Source organism: Solea senegalensis, linkage group LG9 (genome assembly GCF_019176455.1).
Source record: "Solea senegalensis isolate Sse05_10M linkage group LG9, IFAPA_SoseM_1, whole genome shotgun sequence".
Taxonomy (NCBI): Eukaryota; Metazoa; Chordata; class Actinopteri; order Pleuronectiformes; family Soleidae; genus Solea; species Solea senegalensis.
The window spans coordinates 8,334,560-8,353,020 of NC_058029.1; the positions used below are offsets into that span (position 1 = coordinate 8,334,560).

The 18,461-nt window shown below is 40.2% G+C and overlaps 2 protein-coding genes across 2 annotated transcripts in view; both read right to left on the minus strand.

The window, feature by feature from the left end:
• LOC122774677 (endoprotease bli-like) overlaps positions 1-18,461 on the minus strand; it is an 84,657-nt gene that overhangs the window by 7,902 nt on the left and 58,294 nt on the right. Inside the window, exon 14 of the mRNA XM_044034150.1 lies at positions 15,866-16,102. Within this exon, the coding sequence (XP_043890085.1) occupies positions 15,866-16,102 (237 nt within the window). The remainder of the gene's footprint in view (positions 1-15,865; positions 16,103-18,461) is intronic.
• Positions 7,276-9,065, minus strand: pou3f2b (POU class 3 homeobox 2b). Its single transcript, XM_044034989.1, has one exon. It carries the CDS (start codon positions 8,863-8,865, stop codon positions 7,720-7,722), a length of 1,146 nt encoding a protein of 381 aa, XP_043890924.1. The 5' UTR covers positions 8,866-9,065; the 3' UTR covers positions 7,276-7,719.

Consider the following 18,461-nt stretch of genomic DNA (forward strand, 5'->3'; position numbering starts at 1 on the left):
CAGTATAATCCACCACCCAAAAAGCAAAGAAAACGACCTTAATTTTATAAATGAATGTTTCTTGTTCATTGTTCAGCTGAAACAGTTTTCTCTCTCTCAGCAGCCTCTCGGAGTCACTCAGTGGCCCTGGGGCCTTCGCAAAAGAGGAGCCGGCACAGACGCTGTGTACAAGACGGTCCTTGCTGAGAGATGTGAGAGATGTGTTTCACAAACAGGCCGAGCAATTATAGCTTGAATAATTATGCGCTGAAGGGGAGACACGTTTCGCCCCACTGATCTGCAAAGTTCATGTGAAGTTATAATTAAACAATAACTCGTTTACAAATGAACGCACACGCGCCTTTGTGTACTTAAGTGTGCAAAGTGTAATTAGCCGTGATGCATCTGAGTGAGGCTGAAGAACAACAATGTCAAACTGTGGAATTATGTTGAGGCTGTGAGCTTGTATCACTGTTATCTAAACACTTTTGGGGGGGTGGATAGTGTGAGACAGAGAGACAGACTGATGATGTGATTGATGCAGAAGGCTGATTCGTGTCCACACAGTTCAGAGATGGACACGAGGCTTGAAACAAACATGACAGAGGAAGAAACATTCATTTTTTGTCATGACAATAGGGGTACTGTTCAGGGGCCACATACAGTGCAATTTGATCAGTAAAATAATGGCATAATAACCTTTAAACAAGGACCCCTATTTTTTTTCCCTTTTCATTAAAGGAATACTTCACCGATTTTTCATTTAGCTTTGTATTTCAAGAATAGGGGTTGCATTTTTGAAAAAATTGTGCTTCCGAACCTCAGTTTCCACTGAGTTGAGAAATATCTTCATTCTTTTCTTTGTTACGTGCCAACCAACAAGTGCGTCTAAAAAGTGCAGAATTAGTGTTGCAGTTTCAAGCCTAGTGGGCACTTAACAAAAAAACAATGAAGATATTTATCGACTCAGGGGAATCTGAGGTTCAGAAGCACAATTTTTATAAAAAATTCTACCCTTATTCTAGTAATACAAAGCTAAATGAAAATCTGAAATTTCTTGTGGAAAAATAAGTGCAATTTCAACAATATTTACCATTTACACATGTGTATTACCTATCTGGAAGTGAAAATACAGTATATTCACAAATTCATCCTGTGGGCCAGATTGGACCAAACACAGTGAGTCAGTAATGCTTGTTTAACCGTGTCTTGACACCAGGAAGTACAGCATACGCTCTAGTGCCAGAATTTCATTAAAGTTTACTGCCAGAGACCAAATATTACACTGGAAAAAAAATTATATATATATATAAAAAACTATATATATATACTGTACATATATATATATATATATATATATATATACACATATATATATACACATATATATGTATGTATATACATACATACATATATATATATATATATATATATATATATATATATATATATATATATATAATGTCAATCAGTAGCAGGAAAAGCAATTAGAATGGGTTTACTTAACAATGAGAGCTGCGGTGAAGACAGGTGAAAATGTGGGTCTCGTCCTGATAACCTGAGAAAAAGACATTTCATGTAGTAGGAGATGACACCGTGTACAAGGCTGCCAACCTGCCCAAACAGGCTTTGGAGGCTCATATGTCCTTTCACATTTAGCATGCAGTGTTTTTATGTGAGCAGCCGAAAACAACAAGAACATATCTGTGAGGCTGCTGAGATAAAAGTCTGCGTGCACAGACAACGGTGATCATCTTACCTGCACTCTTGTTCCACATGTGTTTTTATTGATCCCGTGTTGAATATATTGTCAGAATAGATTAAATATGATGCCCATCATGAGTCTGAGGAGCTGCTGTTTTTTCCACAGTCTCAAATTAGACTGTATCATGTCTGAATGTCCTTTGAACAGGGGACAAACTGCTCTGTTTTATCTGACCTACACTTGTCAGTCGCACAATAATGTCAGCCAAAGAGAAGCAACATACTAGTATACAGGTTTCTGTTTGTTTGGGCTTCATTTAGAACTTTTGATTCAATTCTCATCATTTACAAAACACATTTTGCGCCAACTATCTGTTGTGAAAACTTAGTAAAACCTAGTAAATGTGAGTTAGTTCCATAAGAAATGCACATGAGAAAAATGCTAAATGTGGAAAATTTACACAAGAGGCTCATGTTTATATGTTTTCACCCTTTTGAAAAAATAAATAAAAACTGACAAAATTGACCTAAGCATCTAAAGTATTCAGACCCAACACATTTGCAAAGTGTCTTTAACCTGTAGTTCATTATTCATTCATTTTATTCCTAAATGTGCAATTATTTCCATATTAAAAGAAAGATATTATTCATATCGTTGAAAGAGTAGTTTGTACTTCATGCATAGTGGATTATTTGATATTATTTTAGATTGTCTATTATTATTTGAACTGTTTCTACACTAGCTGTGTCAAAAAAATGGCAAAAATATGAAATTGTCATTTGTTGCCCTGTGAAATGGCTTTATAATTCCCACAGGTGCAGAAAGAGTGTTGTTGTCTTCTGGCTGTAGGTTGTATTTTTCTTTTACTATCCCAGTAGGTTACTTAACAGCTCACCTTGTTGTGAAATCCTCTACAGTCTGTTTAACTATTGTTTCTGCTGTCAACTGTACTTTAACATATTTCCTCCAGTAGTAAAACTAAAAGGTATACAGTATGTTGCTTCATGTTGACCCAACTCTTGAGACTCTAAAATAAGTGGACAGCTGAAACACTCACCCTTAGGTCTACCTGGTGTCACTAGATGGCGCTAGAGCACCAACTATCCCCCTCTGTGTTTCTCCTCAGCTCAGTCAGAACAACAACAGAGGAGAGTTTCTTTTTTTTCTTCCATAGGAAACTGATGGGGACTTTCAAGCCACCTAAATAAGAGGAAGTGTAATTAACACAGCATATATTAACAGCATCTGCCAGAGAGAAGGTGAAGGTCACACTTTTTACTTTATTTTATTATCATTATTATTATTATTGTTGTTATTGTTATTACTGGACTCCACAGAGGTCTTCTTCTGAGAGTAAAGAGAAGCCTTTCTGTTAGAGGGGGGGTCACTCTGTGCCAGGCGTCCAAATGGCAGGTCAAAGGTCAAAGATGATGCAGAGGAGGTCGACGTTTGGTTTCCACCTGCATCAGAAACAAAACAGGTATGTGGAAATGATCCTGTTTTTTAACCTGGAGAAGCCACTGCATGAGAGCGGAGTAACATCGGCTGTGCTTATCAGTTTGTGTACAGGTTAATTAAACACAGTGGCCATTTTTTTTCTGGACAGCGGAACAACTATGAAGCAGAGACCAGAACAGAAATCCAAAAATCTGCTACCAAGATTCATTTCATAATAAGAAACAATAGCAAGGCCTTGTTCGTTTTTTTTCATATGGTAGATATGCAGCATTTAACGTCATAGTTTTAAGTCCAAAAATAGTTTAAAAACCGTTTGTGACTAAACACACGTTTAAGTCCTGAGAGAAAAGAACTGCAATAGCCAAAAAGTCAGTTCTGTTCATTCTCTTCTTTTTTGTTTTTTTACGGCAAAAATGTTGCATTACTGCCTCCTACTTCTCTTTTCTTTGCACAGTTGACTCCTGTTCACTCTTTATTTAAGTGACTTCTGAATCACCCTTTTGTTTAATTGGTCATCAATGAGCAATCAGCTATTGATTATCCAATTGGTGCCTGAATCTCACTCTAACCTACTTCTCCTTCTTCACCACTATCATCTTTTCACTGCTGCTAACATCAGAACAGGGACTGGCTGTGGCTTGATGAGTGAAATGGAGACGATGTGCAATTAATATATGACAGCCCCAGAGGGAAACACAGTTTTACACTGTTGTTTTTTTGTACTTTTAGGATGGAGCAGAGAGAAAATAGCAGCTGTGAATTATAGCTATCAGCTTTGGAAAAAAAGAAAAAAATATATGATCAACTAGACTAGAGCTTGTGGAAAGATGCTCATAAACATAACACCACACACTCCTGTGGGAATATTATGGAGAAATTAAACACTATGGGGAAAGGAAGAATGCCACCGAGGTCACCACTGTCAATATCACTGTCACTTTATACAGCGAGTCCCTATAGAAATATAATAGCGGAATATTTACCCTTGGGAGAATTTCTTTTTTTTTACAAAAAAATCTATTAATCCAGTATGAGGGACTAAATTGAACACAATAATACATTTTGTTAAAAAAACAGGTAGCAGTTATTTTTAGTTTCATGGCCTATAGATGAGTTCAGACTCTTAATTCACCTTTATTCCATTTTTTCTGTAAGTAAAAAAGAGTGTACATGTTTACTTCTAGTGCAAGAATAGAGACTAGCAAGACTAACCCATATTTAAAATGCTATTATCGTATATTTTATGTTACTTCTATATGGTTGTGTTGGTGACACTGTTGTCCTCTGACAAGGTACATCTTTTTATTTTATTTTATTTTATTTTTTACCAATTGCTTAATGCAGGAACGTTTTAGAAAATAACTGTTATAGAAAGTGTTGAGTTATCAAACCTGTGCATGTGTCATAATTATTGACATAAATAAATAAATAAAAATAGGTATATAAGTATATAAGGTGTGCTACTGTACTGTTTTATTTTCAATAATGATTAAGCCTGTGTGAAACCTCTAGGTCACAATAAAATAAAAATATAACAGTGAAACCAAAATGATTAGCATGTTGGGCCTCATTCAGACTCCCCATGGCCTGCTATAAGTCCTCACTCCATACTTTAAGAATCCCTAATTTAACCCAGGAAAGATTTTTTCCCTTTTTTTGCAAGCCATAGCCTGTCAATTTAAAAGCAGCCTGAGGCAGAAACAACACATCATCGGCTCATGATCTTCCATTCATCAAGGCTGATTTTCTCTCCACCATTAATTCCACGCAGACGAATGAGCTCAAAGCAAGAGGCAGATTTTTTTTTTCTTTTTTAACACCACAGCTGCCGAGCACGAGCAGACAGTGAAATCAGCAGCAGAAGCAGCAGCAGCAGAATTTAAAATAGTGTAAAAACTAATTATTAATAATAATGATAATAATAATACATTTAACCTCGACGTTGGAAAAAAGCTGTTTAATATCAACCCCATTATTTAAAAATGTGCAAGTCCGTTGTTCATGTATCAAGTCAATGAAACACCTACAGGCATTTTTCCCTCCTCTGCTTTAAAATCCACCCCCCAAATTCATCCAGTGAATATGACAGAGCCTATATCATCCCAACCCAACAACAACACATCTCTTATACCTTCAAAATAAAACAAAGAGATTTACCAAGCAATTAAAAAACAAAACAGAGAAGAAAAAACAGCGGGTCGGGTTTGCTACACATCTACGTCCCACAACTTGAATTTCCAGTGATTTGTGACTTGGGTCGATTCATTTAAAGCTACCGAAGAAAACACATTTCAGTGCCATGATCGTTTCTGCGGGAGGGAGGAGGGCGGGAAAAAAAGAAAAAAGAAGATATTTCCACATGATAAGAGAGGATAGTTTCAACATAAATCCACGGATCTTTGTCTTTGAATTGAGCAAAAACAAAAGCTACTGAGATGGAAAATATGCATTTTAAACTGTGACGGTCCAGGCTGTGTGTGTGTGTCTGTGTGTGTGTGTGTGTGGCAATAATCCCGCTGAAAATAAAGAATAAAGCATTATTTTTTTTATGTCTCCCTTCTTCTCTACAAAAACACTGTCACTGTCATCTCATATATATATCTCACTCTCTGTGTCTATAAAACATCGTAGAATAAATTACAATCTCATTAACAAAATAAAATAAAAAAATAAAGAAAAATGAGAAAATACTAGAAATAAATTCCACCCCCCTCCCTCATTATAATAAAGCAAACTCAGACGTACAAAGACAAAATGGCTGGAATGAAATGCATGGCAACAAAAAAATAACAATTAATTATAATAATAATAATAATAACAATAATTTTGATCATAAGCTGCATTTGTTTATGTCACCAAAATCATTTTGAGTAAATGTAAATGTATTTTTAATCTTTTATTATTATTATTATTGATGTTGTTATAACATTCTTTTCTTTTTAAAGCCAATAATCCTGATGGTAATTTCGCTGTTTTTTGTCCTTTTGTGTCTGACTCTTGTGTTACCGAGTCATCTGCATCCAGCAGTTAAAGCGTGAACATTGGACTGGAAACACAATCTAATGTGAGTTAACAACGGACATCAAAAATGGCAAAAAATAAAATAAAGTTAAAAATTAAAAAAAAGTCAAAAATAATTTGACTGATTTACGACTCAAAACATAAACGAAAAGAAAATACGAAACGCACATAATTTCGGCAACACAATGAGAAACATTAAATACCACACAGATACAAGGCAGTAGGTAGGCTATGAATAAAACCTGGAAATTTAAAAAACAAAATAAAAAATAAAACTCTAAGACTGCTTATTCTGAAAACACCGAATCCAAAAAAAGTGCCCCAGTGGAGAAAGAAAAAAAGGGGGGTGACGCTTGATGACTTCTGAAAGTTATACAATATTTACAAAAGTGGATCCAAATGTTGTGAGAGACATAAATGTCTGTATAGATATAGACACAAATATATATCTATAGCCCATACTGTTGTGGAAAAGTGCCATTTATAATCCAATCAATCTTCACGGAGCTCTCTGAGGGGGTCAATATTATCATTATTATTATCATCACTATTATTATGATTATTATTATTACTGTTGTTAATTAACGCTGTTTTTTCTAAAAAAACAAAAACAAAAAACATTTACTTTCATGCTTCTTCTGTTGTTTGACTAATAGGACAGAGGTCATACATTTTAAATCTACCTCAACACTTCAGTCAGTGTAATAATAATTATAATAATAACAATGATGATAATAATAATAATAATAACAATAATAATAATAATAATAATAATAGTGTGTTCATGACTAAATCCTCCCAGAGTAAATAAGGAGCTGAATGGCCCTGCAGCCTCCAGCAGCGCGCCTCTGTGCAGCCTGGCTGACAGATGGAACTCGGACGATGCTCAGCCTCAGCTGGACTCCACTGGATTGGAGCTGCAGCCTTTACTGGGCTCCAGTTTATTCCATTAAACGCAGCTCCTTTTGACCCCGCTGAGCCAACCGTCCATCCACCAAACCAACCCACCAACCGACTGCTGCACGCACAATTTGGAGCTACAAAACAAACAAAAAAACGCCTCTGTCTTTGCTTTTACGCGCAGGAAAAAAAGATGTGTTGGGTTTGATTCCCCATTTTCATTTTTAAAAAAGTGGCAAATGGAGATCATTCAGAGACACCATCACCACTCCCCCTCCCTCTTTTTTGTTTTCGTCAAGTATGATTTCAATACACAATAGGGGCTACACCTCGAAACTGTGTCGAGTGTAGTCACAGTGCTGGACATACAGTGTGTATCCTCGGAGAAAACAACACAGGCTTGTGTTCCTGCAGCTGTGGGAGAGGAGGCGAAATGTCCTGTCCTCCCCTCACTCACTCACTCATTCACTCACTCCCTCCGTCTCCCATGATGTCTCACAAATTCACTGCAGATATTGTGAAAGTACTCACGGCGTTCTATTATACATAAAACACCCTCTATATTGTTTCATAGTCCAGTGATTTATATATAACCTTGGGGGGATAAATTAAAAAGGATAAACAAGTCCTGGAGGAGCGGTCCAGTCCAGCAGAGTTCATTGGACTGGGGTCTGGACCCCGTGGTGCGGCGGCGTGTCCCCGTACACATCCTCGCTCCCCGGCAGTGTTCCTCCAGGAGGCGTCATACGCTTCTCCTTCTGTCTCCTGTTACAAAACCAAACCCTCACCACTTCTTTCTCCAGGTGCAGAGTGTCCGCCAAGGAGATTATTTCCGACGCTGCCGGCTTAGGGCACTTCAAAAAATGGCTCTCCAAAGCTCCCTTTACGCTTACCTCGATTGAAGTCCGTTTTTTCCTTTTCCTCCCCTGCGCAGCGATTTTGTCCAGACTGGTCGGGCTGCCCGAGGTAGAGTCCGCCTCCTCCAGCCACTTGTTCAACAGAGGCTTCAGCTTGCACATGTTTTTGAAGCTGAGCTGCAGGGCCTCAAACCTGCATATGGTGGTTTGGGAAAACACATTTCCGTACAGGGTCCCCAGGGCGAGTCCCACGTCCGCCTGCGTGAAGCCCAGCTTGATCCTCCGCTGTTTGAACTGCTTGGCGAACTGCTCCAGGTCGTCCGAGGTCGGTGTATCCTCGTCCGAGTGGTCGTGGTGGCTCTGCGGTCGGTGCTGGTGCTGATGCTGAGACTGAGGGTGGCCGTGGTCGCTGAGGTGCGGGCTGTGGTGCTCGTCATGAGTGTCTCTTAGGTTGTGGTGGTGCATCCCCTGCCCGCTGCTCGGGATCAGCCCGTTGACGCTGAAACTCGGCTGGGAGTAAATAAGGCTTTGGCCGTTCGTCGTCGCCATGCTCGGTATGTGCGCCGCGGTAGTGGTTCTCCACGCCCGGTTGTCGTGGTGGTTCCCGTGCGTCTGATGCACCAGGTGCGGCGCCCGCGACTGGTGCTGCAAGTTGCTGCTGGAGTTGTGCATCTCGTCCCGTGCGCTCTGCACCGCGGGTTTGATGTCCTGCTCCGTGCCGAGCGGGCTGGAGGACCACGGCGCTCCCTCTCCGTGGGACAGCGCCGTGATCCACTGGTGCGCGTGGCTGAGCGTGTGGCTGTTGCTCTGCAGCGGGTAGTCGCTCTGCAACAGGCTCTGCGCGTCCCGGTACGCTGCCGCTTGCTGCATGCTGCCGGGCTCCGAGTGCACGATGGATGCGCTGGAGGTAAGGATGCTGTAGTGGTTAGACGCTGCGGTCGCCATGACTCTCAGAGCCGGACTGGTCGCTCTTATTAAAGAAACCTCACATTTGACAGACCCTCTCCTGCCCACAGGCGGCTCCCAGGCGCTCTGCCAAGTGTACGCCGAGGCGCACCTGGACCCCGCCCCGCCCCCCGCCGCTGATTGGACCTCAAAAGATGATGGACGTGGTTGCCAAGAGCAACGGCGCGGCGATTGGCTGCGGGGAAAGTCTCAACAAACACTACTCTCTTTGTCGGGAGAGGTGCGAGTTGAGGCTCCCGTGGAAGCGGAGAGCCGGAGTGCAGCATGGAGAGACGGAGCAGCGGCGTCAGCGGTGCAACTGTAAGATACTGTAGTTTTACTTTGATAATCTTCAGGCTGTAGCTGGAGAATTTAACTCCAACAGAGCGGGGTCTCCTCTGACAGCAGCTTTAATACTAAACTCTGCAGGATGTCTAGTTATTGACTTGAGTACAATTTGTTTGTCACTTGCTGCATGACTTTATTCAACATACATGCGCATATTTATGATTATTAAATTGTATAATTTTAATTAGAAAATGTTTTTTTTTTTTTTACTGCAACAGAGAGCTTGATTTTACACCGAATTTTAGTTCTGCAGTGTGGCAACATTTCTGCTGATGGTCTGTGAGTTTGTATATGAATATTAATATGCTGTGTTGCGTGTATGTGTGGGTGTGACAGACATTACTCACAGAGCATTTGGTTCTTAGATTATTCTCTACTCCAATTTAAAAGGAAATGATACACTGGCACTAATAGAAAAGGAGGCAAAATTAAGAAAATAACCTCAAATATGATTGCTTTTGAAAATGAAACATGAATAGGAGGAAAACAATTAAAATTATATGATAATATTTATCCCATAATAAAAAATAAATACAATTAGATGAAATGCAGTGACATTGACAGTACTGTCATGTGTTGACATTCAGCTCTGTGCTGAATGTGCACCTGCTCTGTCTTTGCAGTGACACTAAAGTCTGTTATTTGTATTTTTATACATCAATTATCTGCAAATACTTAAAATAGTAAGACTGTAAAAGTGTAGGCTTGTAAATATTTTTACATGTGCTGAACTAGAAACTTTTGACAGTCCATAAAATAAACAAATCAACTTCTGTTTATGGTTGTAAAGCCACGTTTACAAGCTTGTCTCAGTATGAGTTGCTTTTCAGTGGGAAAAAAGGGACTCGCTGGACTGAATATGAGCTTTTGTTTAAAAACAATTTCCTTTTTTTTACATCATAAAAAATATACAATTTAGTCTTGAAAATGTAAATAGTTTTAAGGACATGGAGTAGCACTGTGGTGAAGCAGCACTACTTAGATCCATCCCATATATTTTAACATCTCAAAAAATTATTTTGTGATTGTATGTAGTCAAATATTTTAGAGATTAAAGGTGAAAAAACCCTCTGTGGCTGCTCATCCTTCCACTAAAGTGAGGACAGACACAAGCAAAGAGAAGGACTAAGTGTAGATTTAGGCCTCAAGTCCAGAGTAAGTAGAGCAGGTTTCCATTGCTGTCCCCTGGTGTCAGCTTCATGGACCAGGACTTTGTCCAGAGAGGGGACATTCCTGGCCGTCCACTGCTGGTTGCCATAGGGAGAGAGGTAAATGAAACAACGGCAAGCACGTCACAGCCCACCCTCCTGACCCGAACCCCCCCCACACCCCAGTCCTGGACTATCTAAAGGCCTCTATTTAGAGAGGCTCTCTGCTGCAGGGACAAAGCCTTTGCAGGGAGAAAGGAGGGAGGAGTAAAGAGGACAGGGCCAGTGAGAGCGAGAAAAAGGGCCAGAGAAACTGGGAAAAAGATGAGAGAGATTACATCTGTCCTCAAAGCTGCTGCTCCTCACACTCCACTGAGATAAAAACAACAAATGTGTGAGGAAAAAAATGATAAACATACCTTCAAATGCCAACTCTCTCACCTCCAAAGCAAAACCTTAATTGTGAATATTAGGAGGCATTAATAATTCCAATGCAGAGTGTAAAAGCACTATATCAATTAGAAATAAAGTAATAAACAGTATACTGGCCACAAATTAATGTATAAATCAATACTGACACTTCCCCAATAGCCACAATGTATAACTTCTAAATATGCAAATGACTGAAACTGAAATCAAACAGTTTCTTTAATACGTTGGACCAAGGAGTACAATTTAAGAAAGAGGAAGAAATATTTCTACTAAAACTGTAGAATAAAAACAAACAGAGCTACAGAGTGACTGTGCATGCTTACAAGTCATTATTAACAATGTTAATGTATTCACAAAGTTCACCCAGGACACATGTCATGTGTATAGACTGAGTTCTGAGAACAATATGTTGGCATGTAACAAAGGGCGAGTGCTAATTAACAAAGTGTTCTCCATTCTCTGCTTTACATGGCTGCGTTGGATTTCGATTTCACATCCTGCTTTAAGTTACAGCTCCTCTCATGTTCTCGCTGCTTTAGCAAACCAAATGTAATTATCTTTGACAGCCATCAATTTATACGCTAAATTCACAGTTGGTTATAGTCGCCCTTTAAGGGCACGCCTTGTATCCCAAACATAGTTAAGCACACAGCCACGAAAACGTTAAATAAATATGAGATCGATTTGTAATGATCAGACATGTGCTTTACTGCGAGGAGCAGTAATTATAAATCAACAATGTTTTATAGTGTTGTTGGTCTGTTTACATTAATGATAATAATATAAACAGTGATAAAAACCAGGCCCAAAGAATCACGCAAAAATGCTCATATTCCATGTATAACTCCAGCTCTTCAATTAACTATCGCTGATTGGGCCTTTAATGGATCTCATTTCAGAAACTAATAATCCTTTATGGATGTGAATACAGCTGCACTGGCAGCACATGAAAGTGCCAAGATTTAAGTCATAGGCGGAAAAGTTCCAGGCACGGCTTAGTAATTCATCCTGGTAATACTGAACATTATTGTGGCGTAACATTGAAATCGGCCAAATCAAAAGAACATTGTGGTAATTAGGTGGTAATTCAAGGAATTACCACATCGCCACACAGGCTTAAATAGTCGTGTTGGAAGAAACGCAAAGCACATTATTTTAATGGTGTAATATGCAAACTATGGCTCGTTTCAATTACGTGGCTTAACAATGCATAAATGATGCGAGCCTTGTTATTTGGACAGCAGGGTCCTCAGTTATTCAGTCACTCAGAGGGGCCAGATTTGGGGGGCCATGCACGTTGCCTCCTCTCCTCCTCCTCCTCCTCCTCCTCCTCCTCTCCTCCTCCTACTGTAAAAACACAGAGCTGAGCACAGAGGGCCGCTGCCAAACTACGTTTAAGGGAATAAAAATGAACAGCAGAGAATGTAAGCGTTAAATTAACAGTAGGATAATTATATGACCCGTGTGCTGTAAAGATTCAATTTCTAACGCTCTAATTAGGCGACTGTCTCCCTATACATCAGCTCACATCCCTCTGCCAATTTCTCACCAGAAAGCGCTGTGCGAGCGGAAATAATTAGGTTTTATTAAGACACGGCTCGTGTAATGAAGAAAATCAAAGGAGCGGATGGTTAAATATGATATGTTTTTAAAGTCATTGATTGGTCCACACACACACATAGTCCAGTGAATCCCATTTAAATGCAGGTACAGTTGGATCCACACTGGGATTTGTCTGTGTGTCTGACCATTTAATTAACTGTCCACTGTCTGCTGAAGAGACACTAACATGTGGTCTCAACCATTATAGAGAGAACTGCAGTCCATATATAATCACACTTACAGGAATTGACCAAGACAATTTCCATCATCTGTTAATCGGTTCCATTACTATGGAAATGCAGATTTTCCTTTTTTTTTTACACCCCCCATTTCACTTGGGTGTTTGAAACAAGCATGTGCAGAATCATGAATCTGCAGAGACTGACATGGACGCTACAGAAAGCTTCTTTGCTTTGCAAAAGCCAACCATACAAATTCTTTAATGTATTCCGCTTTCTGTTGTCTTCTTTCAAAAGTCCACGCCCTCGAGTCCAACACCTAATGTGTACAAAGACAGGATTCAGCAACTCGAGATGACATTTTTAATCTTTGTTTCTTACCTCTACACAACAATCCAAAGCCCAAACACCTTCCGTTCACAATCATAAAACCAGCAAACGAATCAGACATGTTTGACATTTAATACTAGATTAAATGTTTTAGCTCTAATGTACAGGCTTTTACCGAATACCTCTACAGCACATGACGTAAAAATCGAAGATAGTGCAATAACAACTAAAGTATTTAATGCCATGACGACACAAAACCTCTCTGTTGGACCATTACTGGTTTATTACACGCTCATCCTCAGGGAACAATCATGACTGAATGGATATTTGCTTTGCAGCTATACCACCTGCATCAACTTTGAGTTGTTTGGCTCAGATTTACATTGAACCAGTGTCATTCAATTTATATGTAAACCCCGGTTTTCCTGCTGCTTTATGAATATAGACCCTATAGATAAAAGCATTCAATACTTTTTAATCATGTGCTTTGTTTGAGATTAGCTGCACAGGTATCAAAAATCCTCGCTCGGTGTCTTGCATAAGGGGAGCTTTTCATCTTTACTGTAATTGTTGTGTGCATCAAAGAGAGAGCGGGAGATTGACAGGCTGTATACAGTGGGTGAGTGACGACATACTGGAGGAGGGGGTGCGGGTAAGATGTGAGGCGACGAGGAGGAGAATGGGAGAAAAGTAGGAGAGGACAAAAAGTGGGGAGAGAGTTAACGAGAGGGAGAGCATTAATTGTGTGCATTGTGCTGAGGCTCTTTTGCTGAGTGTGGATGTCGAGGTGCGGGCACTCACCCCTCCAGCAGCCCGCCGTGATCTGAGCCAGCTCTCTCACACTGCTGTATTCCAATGCAATTAGGCCACTCAAAGGCCTGCTTAAAGCTGCACCCCATCGCACACACACACACACACACACACACACACACACACACACACACACACACACACACACACACACACACACAGATAGCTACAGCCCCTGTGGTTTCCCTCCATTGTGACAGGGAGGTGTATTCTGTCCCTCTTTGAGGCCCTGGATGAAGAGACCACCCCAGGGAGCAGAAAAAAGGGAGGATTACCTCTCTTTCTGTCCCTTTCCCTCTGTTTTTCTGTCTCTCTCTCACTCTCTCTCTCTGGGTTCACCTCTAAAGTGTATGAGCTAAAGCAGCAACATGGCACAGCCTTGCTTTAACTCCTCCAAAGAGACACAACTTGGGAGTTTTTACAGTTGGTAACCAAAAGGAAGAGCAACAAGATGCCATTGTGGGACTGCTTCAGCAATATCACTTTCCTTTTCCCTCTATCATTATTCATGTGGTCATATATTTCAACAAGTGGCGTCGGGTGTGTAGTTGACTTTCCCTTCCCCGTTTGCCTCAGCGTGTCAGTCCCCACCGTGTGCCACATTAAGAGAAAGCCCTTCATGATAGCAGCGTCCTCTTGGCCGGGTTTCAGCATGACTCCTTCCCCCAGAAAGTGTTTAAAGCAGATTACCAACCTAACGCTACACCTCCCCAATAAGAGATGAACTGAGGGGGAAAAAAAAAAAAAACCTGGCACATTTTAACCTGCAATACTACTTAATGGCATCAACAGATTAACGAGGTAATCCACACAATGAGGTCTTTGATTCATGCGGTTTGGCAGCCAGTAATGCCAGGCATAATGCACACTGTTATTTCAGACTGTCCCAGCACGAGAAAACCTGGCAGAAGCCATTGCCTTCTCTGTTTTTTTTTGTTTCCTATTTTCTATCAGATGAGTTTTGGAAGATTATTAAGCTCATGCATCTGCTGCTTTTGCCGGTTTTTCCTTGTAAGAAACAGTCTGCTGGCTGCTCCTGTAGCACATGTGAAGGGAGAAGGGGAAGAATCACAAGCTTTCTGTTGCCTGTTTAAACAGTGAGGCTGAGGAATTCTCCCTTGTCCTTCCCCCCCATTTTTCTGCATAAGTACGTGAGTATAGGATAAGTGTGTGTATGTGTGTGAGCGAGAGGGAGAGCGGGAGAGAGAGAGACAGATCTCGCAGTCCCATCGCTCATGTGCGGCTCGATTAGCCCCACGTGCCTCGTTCATCAGACGTAGAGGCAGAGCAGATGGCAGGAGACGCACCATGTTACCATGCTGCGGCACTATGTAACGCTGCTCTAATTGAAACATCAATACTTCCCTGTCAATACACTACTGCTACTTTACAAAACGCCACTACCTACAGACCTGCAGTTGACTGAGGAAAAAGGCAACATTAGTCTTGGCTTCATACTGAGATGCACTGGTGAAAAAAAAGTTTCCAGCTGATTCCAAAATGGCGTCAAAGTGAAACGTTTTCAGTGCTTTCTTTGTTTTCTGTTGTTTTTATTCAATGAATGTCTTACAGGATTCCTTTGTGGAATCTCTGCAGTGGCACATTTTTAATAATTTGATTTAAAAAAAAGTTGAGGGAGCCCATATGGCTGCAATCAGTATTTCAGCGTTATCAGAAATCCAGTGAAGAACAGAGAGAAATTAGTTTGTTATTTGTCCAAGTCAATGAGGAGTGACACAGCCTCTTTAATAAATGGGTAATCCATTTCTTATTGCACTGAGCCAAATTCACCCTTCACTGAGGTGGAAAAAGACAAACATATCTTTCACTAACCTCTGCAACTTCAGGAAGCAAATGAAGAGTACAGATGAGAGCTGAGCACTGCTCCAGGGACTATTTGTTTTTTGGGGCAGGATTTATATGTTTAGGTGTTTTTCTGTGGCTGGCAGAAGTTAGGAATCTAGAATAAATGATCACTGCTCACACTGAGGTGAGGCCACACAGTCAAAATACAGTACACAAGGTTGATTCATGACCAACTGGCATGCTGCACTGTGAAAAATAATGGTCTTTATTTAACCACGGTTCATATTTGTTTCTTCACTCCTCTACCTTCAGCCCTGTCCCTTCGTCTGCTGCCTTTCTACTCACAGTTCCTCCATCATCTCCCGGATCTGAAGAGTCTGACAGCTGCACCTCCATGGCAACATCCTGGAGAATGTGTAAAGGTAAAGGCCCGATCTCCCCCTTCACATCATCCAAGAGGGTCTTTGTCTCATGGAGCTCGTTGACGAGAGCAGGTTTCAGGGAGGACTTCTCTTCAGTCATGCCATTCAGCTGTTGTGCATGAAATGGGTGATGAGGTCGTGACATGTGAGGAAACTCCATCTTTGATGTGAAAGGAATACAGAAAAGAAACCAGGCATATGGCAAGTTCCAAATTTCCATACTAATTTCCAACTAATCTAGGAAATCCTTAAGTCACCTTGGTCACTTGGGCTAGAAGCTGGGAATAATGAACACTTGTAGTTATGGACGTTGTGTGGTTAGCTGACATGAGGATCTTTGTCACATGTTCAGTGATAGTAAAATAGTATAGAACCAAATAAATCTTCCTGTTTTTGAGGATAAAGCCAAGGATGACAAAAATTAATCAGCGACTTATTGAATTTAGGTCTTATCTTATTGCCCCTTATCTTCAGTCTAGGTTAATCATTTAGTCTAATAAAATAAGAGAAAATACTCAAGTTTCCCAGAATCATCAAAGTCATGTCATTCGCAGTGCAGGCTTTTTATTCAAATGTAAAGTCTCCATCTCAAATCTGATTTCCCCTCAGGCAGCTCCTCCAGAACAAAGGATGACTTATATACTGACATTTATTAGACAAATCTGCAAATTAGTCCTTTATTGCTTCTAAAAAAGTCATGAATTTGTTTGTAGTTGTTGTGGTACATGATTACTTTGTGTTAAGACTCATCAAGATCCTCCGTCTGTTGCATTTCACACCACTAGCAGCAGGGGTTGTGACTCCTTTGACACCATTTCCTCCTCCTTATGGATGGAAAAAAAAGAATCCACTGATTTTGAGGAGACAGGACATGAGCTTCTTTGAGAAAACTGATTTTTTTTTTATCAGCTGAATTTAAAATCAGTCAAAAACTGTCTCTGTCCAGGAACGACATTCAGATCCCAGTTATGAGTTATATTGAACTCGCTTAAGTTTTCCAGATCTGCGAGGAATCCTGAGACGGCTGCTTACAGCGGGGGTTTCAGTGATACAGTATTTACAAGGGACGGGGAAGTGGGAGCGCTGCAACAGACGGCAGCGTACACAACGCTTTCAATTATTTCTCACAGCATTCATGAAAATAGAAGCACAGCAGGGCGTACGCTACGAACGACAAAACTATAAAAAGACACTGGAGTGGAAAGAGAACTCCCAAGCCAAAATATACGGCGACATATGCTGGTGTTGGTGAAGAGCCGAGAATTTCTTGTGAATTTCTTGTGATGGAGCAAAAAAAAACATAAATACGTAGTAAGAGTGAATAGAAGTTTGCTGATAAACTTGTTAACAAGTCTTCATCTGGCTCAAAAACTCAACAAACAGAGGTTAAATCACCATTACCTATAATTGTTCTTATTAAAAGCCTTCAAATTAAAAGCACTTTGAGCTAAAAATCTAACATTAGCATGCTAGCAAGCTGCTAAAGCTCACAACCATTCACTCACACTTTCATACAGCTGTGTATTTCCTCCACTCACATGCTGCTGACACAGCAGGCAAAGGGTCTTGCCCCAGGAATCTAACCCACAGCCTTCAAGTTGAAAGACAACAAAATCTACCACTGATCTACCGTCGCCCCAGTAAAACAGGTTACTATGAATTGATAGGAATCTCCTCAGATCTAGTTACGAAACGTGAAACAACACGACCAGCTGGTGGCGCTGGAGAAAATATCATTATGGTCTGTACAAAATGTCACCGCAATCCATCCAGTGAGCTGTGACCTTTCAGCCTAAACCTAAACTAAAATATGACACGACTTAACTAAGCACTTTTATCACTCATAAACGCACTTTGAATGAATATGCTGCTATAGGTTTAATGTTTTAAAGACAGATTTACACAATGTTTTAGCGACTTAAATATTTTTATCTGTCCGCTGTTTAGTGTTTGCTGCACTGACATTAGTTTGTTGCCATTTCATTTAGCTCTGTATATTCACTTTTTAGAATCTTGAATCTTAACCGTTAGAACACAGAGCATTTAGGCTCTTAAGGCATGTTCACATGTACAGTATATACAGAGGGTATAAGAAAGTACAATATATTGTATTATCCTCGCTTTTATGAACAAAAATAAAAGAAAAAAATGTTTATTCTGTGACTTCGGCACAATTATTGCTACTTTATAAAATGATATAAAATGAATCCTAACTTTGACTCAACAACACATAAGAACACAGAAAAACACATTTTGTAAAGCCTGAAGATAAACACACACAACAGGATGTCCATTTAAGGACTTGTGTATTATTCCCACTGCAATGTACCAACGGTGTGCCAGTGGCACAGATCTGTGCTGCACTAAGGGTTAAAATTACTATTATATCAGTTTCTTTCTTTTTGGTGTAGTTTGTATTTATGTATGATGTCCTTGGCAACATCATTGTACAGGCATATAACACTGTCCCACGTTCTGACCTGATAAATAATAGAATTTAGCATGAAAATCTTTAGGTA

Excerpts from the sequence above, each read along its gene's own strand:
- pou3f2b (XM_044034989.1), bottom strand. The coding sequence starts at position 8,865 with ATGGCGACCGCAGCGTCTAACCACTACAGCATCCTTACCTCCAGCGCA.